The sequence below is a fragment of the Lactuca saligna genome, chromosome 9, assembly GCF_052625555.1.
Source record: "Lactuca saligna cultivar CGN05327 chromosome 9, ASM5262555v1, whole genome shotgun sequence".
Taxonomy (NCBI): domain Eukaryota; kingdom Viridiplantae; phylum Streptophyta; class Magnoliopsida; order Asterales; family Asteraceae; genus Lactuca; species Lactuca saligna.
The window spans coordinates 2,748,533-2,754,107 of NC_136425.1; the positions used below are offsets into that span (position 1 = coordinate 2,748,533).

At 31.0% G+C, this 5,575-nt stretch overlaps 1 protein-coding gene across 5 annotated transcripts; it reads left to right on the top strand.

Moving 5' to 3' along the window:
• Positions 1-1,146: 1,146 nt before the first annotated feature.
• On the top strand, positions 1,147-4,868 carry LOC145014757 (beta-glucosidase 11-like). Of its 5 annotated transcripts, none has more exons than XM_078973196.1 (13): positions 1,147-1,409; positions 1,482-1,545; positions 2,297-2,352; positions 2,543-2,618; positions 2,708-2,779; positions 2,916-3,003; positions 3,093-3,354; positions 3,482-3,597; positions 3,661-3,881; positions 3,976-4,010; positions 4,094-4,181; positions 4,331-4,421; positions 4,510-4,868. In XM_078973196.1, exons 1-13 carry the CDS (start codon positions 1,251-1,253, stop codon positions 4,742-4,744), a joined length of 1,563 nt encoding a protein of 520 aa, XP_078829322.1. In that variant the 5' UTR covers positions 1,147-1,250; the 3' UTR covers positions 4,745-4,868. The 5 variants fall into 5 exon arrangements, with proteins under 5 accessions (XP_078829322.1, XP_078829323.1, XP_078829326.1 ...); XM_078973197.1 differs by having other exon boundaries at positions 3,982-4,010; XM_078973200.1 differs by having other exon boundaries at positions 1,296-1,409; positions 1,489-1,545; positions 2,543-2,622.
• The last annotated feature ends 707 nt before the right edge of the window (positions 4,869-5,575 follow it).

The following is a 5,575-nucleotide window of genomic DNA, read 5'->3' on the forward strand; positions in this document are numbered from 1 at the left end:
GTAGTTGATATTACAATATATTTTGTTTGTATTTTGTTTTAATGTAATATAAATTAAATAAAAGTCATTGGAAAATACTTTATTATTAAGCTTATAGTAAATAAAATTTATTTAACGACAAGGTTTATCAATAAATATCATAAAATTTAAAGGGTTTAAATTAAGAATTTGATGTATCTAAGGGTTAATTTGTAAATAAATAAGAAAAAAGACAATAAGAAATATTTTGCTTTAATATATTATAAATTAAATAAAAATCTTTGGAAAATACTTTATTATTAAGGTTATATAAATAAAATTAATTTAAATGTTTAAATTAAGAGTTTGATGTACCCGAGGTTTGTTTGTAAATAAATAAAAAAATAAAGTAATAGGAAAAGGTTTAAAAGATGAATGGCTTTTTAACCGCCAAAAAAAGGACGCATGGTTTTTTTTCTTGAAAAAGAAGTGCATTGGTTTCTGTAAAGTGTATATTGATATTAGATGTGAGATCCATGTATTATATAAGTTTATTTTAAAAAAGTAATACGAAATTTTAACAATTTGAGAAGTTTGAATTTATAAAAAAAATAAGAAAAAATTTAATTTATTAAAATTAATGATGCTTTAATACATTGAATACATTACATATATAAATAATTTCTAATAAATATCTTACGGATTAAATATGTAATTTTAATTTAATAAAAGATAATAAAATGAAAAATACAATAAAATCACAAGTGAAAAAATAGAAAATTAAAAAATTCTAGAAAATGCGATGTATCTAAATGAAGGAGAAGAATATATGTGACAAAAAAACCTTCATTTATTAAGGAGGACTCGATGTGAGACCCGTATACTATACGGTTTATTAAAAATAAAAACTTGATATCAATAATTAAACATTAAATATTTTATAAAATAATATTTTTATATAACATAATGAAATCTTTTAGAACATTTATAAAAGAAATCAAATATTCTTTAAAACATTTATAAGATTTTATTATCAAATTAATAGAATTATTCTTTTTCTTTATAAACCCATTATAATTTTATCAATTTTTATTTAAAAAAAATAAAAATTATCAAAAAATGACAAATGAAAATAATAAAAATAAATTACAAATAGTATTTCCTTTCCAAATCTGAACGAATAATTTTAAGGATAATACAAAAAGGCCTTTTCTCCCTTCCCTCCCTTTCTAGAACACTGTTTGACCGATCGTCGTTGTATCTGCGAGAATAGTCGATTCATAGCAGAAGCCATGTCGATTTCTGTCCATCTTCTTGTTCTTTCTCTTCTTCTGGTGATCGGAAGCTATGATGATGATGTACAGTTCTTCGTATACGGCGTGGTTGATGAATATCGAAGAGATGATTTTCCGGCTGAATTCGTTTTTGGTTCCGGCACTTCCGCTTATCAGGTATGTGCTCCTAATTTCTTTGTTGAAGTGTCTGTCTGTAGAGCCGAATTGGAGCTAACTATGTGTGATAAGGTTGAAGGAGCAGTGCTGGAAGACGGTAGGAGTTTCAGCATTTGGGACACCTTCGCTCATTCAGGTAATACAAGGAGTTTAGCTCGGATAACGCATGATTTTCGATCAATACCAAAATTGAGTTGAATGGTTTTGTGTTTTCCTTCATCTTATTCCGTGAACCGACTGAATTTTGGGGTTGTTTGGATGTCACTTTTCAAAATGGTTACTGTACATAAAAACTAGAATACGATAATCATCTTATCGAAGCTAGTCTCGCAACTTTGGGATTGTCTGTAAATCTGATTATATTGCCCCCCCAAACCATATAAAATCAGGACCAGTCCAAACAGTCCCGTATATGTGCTTTATGTTTGACAAAGAATTTGTCCGCTCAATACTGCTGCTCTCGAGTTACACTATATGTAATATCATAAAGGGATCCCCTGGTTATTCATTTATATAATATCAAATGCCTTGCCTACTTGCAAAAGTGAATGCATGATTCAGTCTAAAGCATTTAATGAATTAGCTAGCTTCTATGACAAGAGACATCAGTTTTGTTTGATCTGCCTTGATATTTATAATCCTAATAGTTGGTTTTGATGGAAGTGACATCAACAATGGCTGGTTTAGGAAATTCAAGGCTTTACCATCTTGGATCTGTTTCTGAACCAAGTGTCCTGTATTTTGGCTGTATCACATTAAAATCTTTGTATTTAGGGAGTTGAAGGTTTCTTGAAAATTCATTTCAGAGCGTATGCTTTGTATGTGATAATTCTATGTTTGCTAAGGAGGGTGTTATTTTTATATTTTATTTGACTCCAAAATCTCAGGCTACTACAATGGAGCAAATGGAGACGTAGCATGTGATGGGTACCATAAATACAAGGTAACCATACATACCACAATCCACAACTCATCTTTTTGATCAGCATAAGGCTTCAAGTAAAAACAGTTTATTACAACATGTTCAAGCAGATGCTGTCTTCATACATAATGTTTTACATTAGTAGTAAGAATGGTATCATACTATGAATTTGAGTTAGATTAGGTAGTCACCCTGCATGTGGATGTTGCAGGAAGACATTCAACTTATTGCTGATACAGGTTTGGAAGCGTACAGATTCTCCATCTCTTGGTCCAGACTCATCCCAAGTATGTATGTTGTCTACTTAAGATTATAATGATAAAACTTGAGTACCTGTAGTGTTGCTTATAATAATGAATAGTCTTATTTTGAGCAGATGGAAGAGGACCCGTGAATGTAATGGGCTTACAGTTCTACAACGATTTCATCAATAGGCTTATCGCCAATGGTTAAATATAACTAAGTTATTTGGTCACCTATTGTTTTGTGTATATAAAAGTTGAATCATCTAACTAACTAAAAAAATCCCTAAAAAGGTTGATTTACTTGTTCACATTCGGCAATGCTGATTATATTATATGCAGGAATACAACCACATGTCACATTACATCATGATGATCTACCACAGATACTTGAAGACGAATACGGAGGATGGCTTAGTAGGAAATCAATGTACATATTCTTTCTAACTAAAACTAAAACTAAAACTACTTGTGCTTGTGTTACAAGGTTCATGATATGATATTCATTTATAAATGCAGGAAAGACTTCGTGGCATATGCTGATGTTTGCTTCAGAGAATTTGGTGATAGGGTTTTGCACTGGACTAGTTTTAATGAAGCCAATGTGTTTGCTTTAGGTGGTTATGATATGGGGTTTTCACCTCCTGGACGTTGTTCTTCCCCATTTGGGGTTTTCATTAACTGCAGCAGAGGTGACTCCACTTCTGAGCCATACCTTGCAGCTCACCATTTGCTTCTTGCACATGCATCAGCTGTAAGACTATACCGGGAAAAATACAAGGTAATTAAAACTCTGATTTTGCTATCTTCATTGGCATTTGACATCAAGTTTCTTTGTTGAACAACTCTCCGTAATATATATATATATATATATATATATATATATATATATTTATATTTATATGCAGGCCATGCAGCATGGTTTTGTTGGAATAAATGTGTTGTCGTATTGGTTTGAACCGTATACCAACACAACAGAAGATGTGAAAGCTACAGAAAGAGCCAATGACTTCTATTTGGGTTGGTGAGTGATGAGAAAATCCTAGTCTTGGAATCGGACTAATTTCACTTTGATTTTTGTGTTCAGGTTTTTGAATCCCTTGGTGAATGGGGACTACCCAGAAATAGTGAAGAAGAATGCAGGCAACCGAATCCCAAGTTTTACCAAAATTGAATCAGAGAGAGTCAAGGGTTCATTTGACTTCTTTGGGATAAACCACTACAACAATTTCTATGTGAAGGACAACCCTAGTAGTCTTGAAACCGACATCAGGGATGTTAATGCAGACATGGCAGCAACCCTTATATGTACGTATGGATATAGTAAATAATACTCACATGAATACGAATTACGAATATGATGACGTGTCAATTTCTTTATTAATTTTTTTTTTATTTTCAGCTGCAGACGGTGGAAGTGAACCCCTGCCAACTCAGGTTTGAATGCTCAAACCATCTATCGCTTATTATCCATCCTCCTCTAGTGGTGAATCTTTTTTTTTTTTTTTTTTAAATCTCAGTTCCCGGTGACTCCATCAGGTCTCCAGAACCTCCTTAACTATCTCAAGGAAGAGTATGGAAATCCTCCAATCTACATCCATGAAAATGGTATATATATATATATATATATATATATATATATATATATATATATATATATATATATATATATATATATATATATATATATATATATATAGAAATGAAGCGATATATGAGTGTATAGATATCAACATATTAATCATGTTTTGTGACAGGCCAAGTACAAGCGCGTAATGGGACATTGATGGACACTGCAAGGGTAGAGTACTTGCATGCGTATATTGGTGCTTTGTTGGATGCACTAAGGTACAATCTTCTTTTAAGATAGATATACATATACATGATGAATGATGAATCCCGCGATGGATATGACATGTCACATGGGAAATAACAGGAATGGATCAAACACAAGGGGATATTTTGCTTGGTCCTTGTTGGATCTGTTTGAGTTGTTGGGTGGGTATAACATTGGATATGGTCTGTATTATGTTGACCTTGATGACAAGGAGTTGACACGGTATCCCAAGCTCTCTGCACACTGGTATGCCAATTTTTTGAAAGGACACAACGTCACTGCCATAATCCCAAGCTTGAACCTTACAAAAGACTCTTTTGTTTCTTCACATTAGCTTTTTCTTTGTCTTCTCTTTTCAACCAAAAGTTCTTTTGTTGGTATTGTTGATGTTATTTTTTCTGAATGTAGGATTTCGAATTCTTTATTCAATAACAAATTTTAATGGCCTTATTCTGTTATGCATCTGACTCATGATGTTTTTTCGGATTTTTCTATCGTCTTCTTTGTAAAATTTTATCATGCTCCATTCACTAGTTGCTTTGTTTGTTGTAGAATATTATGATTTTATTCAGTATGCAAGTTTTTGTTCAGGTTATGTATTATTGTTATATACTACTATTTCAGCTTTGCTAATAAAGTTCAGATAATTTTTTGCTTTTTGGTCGTTTTGCTTATATTTCATATCATTGGGCTTTTGTAATATGTCATGTATTAAAAGAAAAACAGGTTGGAGATTTGTAATGTCTCCTACAGTTATAATATCTGGGTTTTTAGCCAATTGTAAGTCTGTTTATAGCTTTGGCCTTTGTGGTTTGTTTTTTATTTGAGTGTTCCGAGTGGGTTTGCATTTTCAAAAGCTTATAAATACTAAGGTTTAAAGGATTTAATCATTTCAAGTCATGGTTATACAAAAATAGTCCCAAACAACAAAAAAATAACATTATATATATATATATATATATATATATATATATATATATATATATATATATATATATATATATATATAGGGAAAAGTGAATATACCAGTTTAGGTACCCAAACTCACTATACTACATTGTTTTTTATCATATATATACATTGTAATTGTCCAATGTTCTTATAATTCAATTTCTAACTTGATTTACTTCTAAATTTTTTATCAATTTCACATTTATATTCCTCT

Bases quoted from the DNA above. Each gene is read 5' to 3' on its own strand.
- LOC145014757 (XM_078973196.1), top strand. From the start codon at position 1,251: ATGTCGATTTCTGTCCATCTTCTTGTTCTTTCTCTTCTTCTGGTGATC. The intron at 2,780-2,915 runs GTTAAATATAAC...TATTATATGCAG, and splicing joins CAATAGGCTTATCGCCAATG to GAATACAACCACATGTCACA. The intron at 4,182-4,330 runs GTATATATATAT...GTTTTGTGACAG, and splicing joins AATCTACATCCATGAAAATG to GCCAAGTACAAGCGCGTAAT.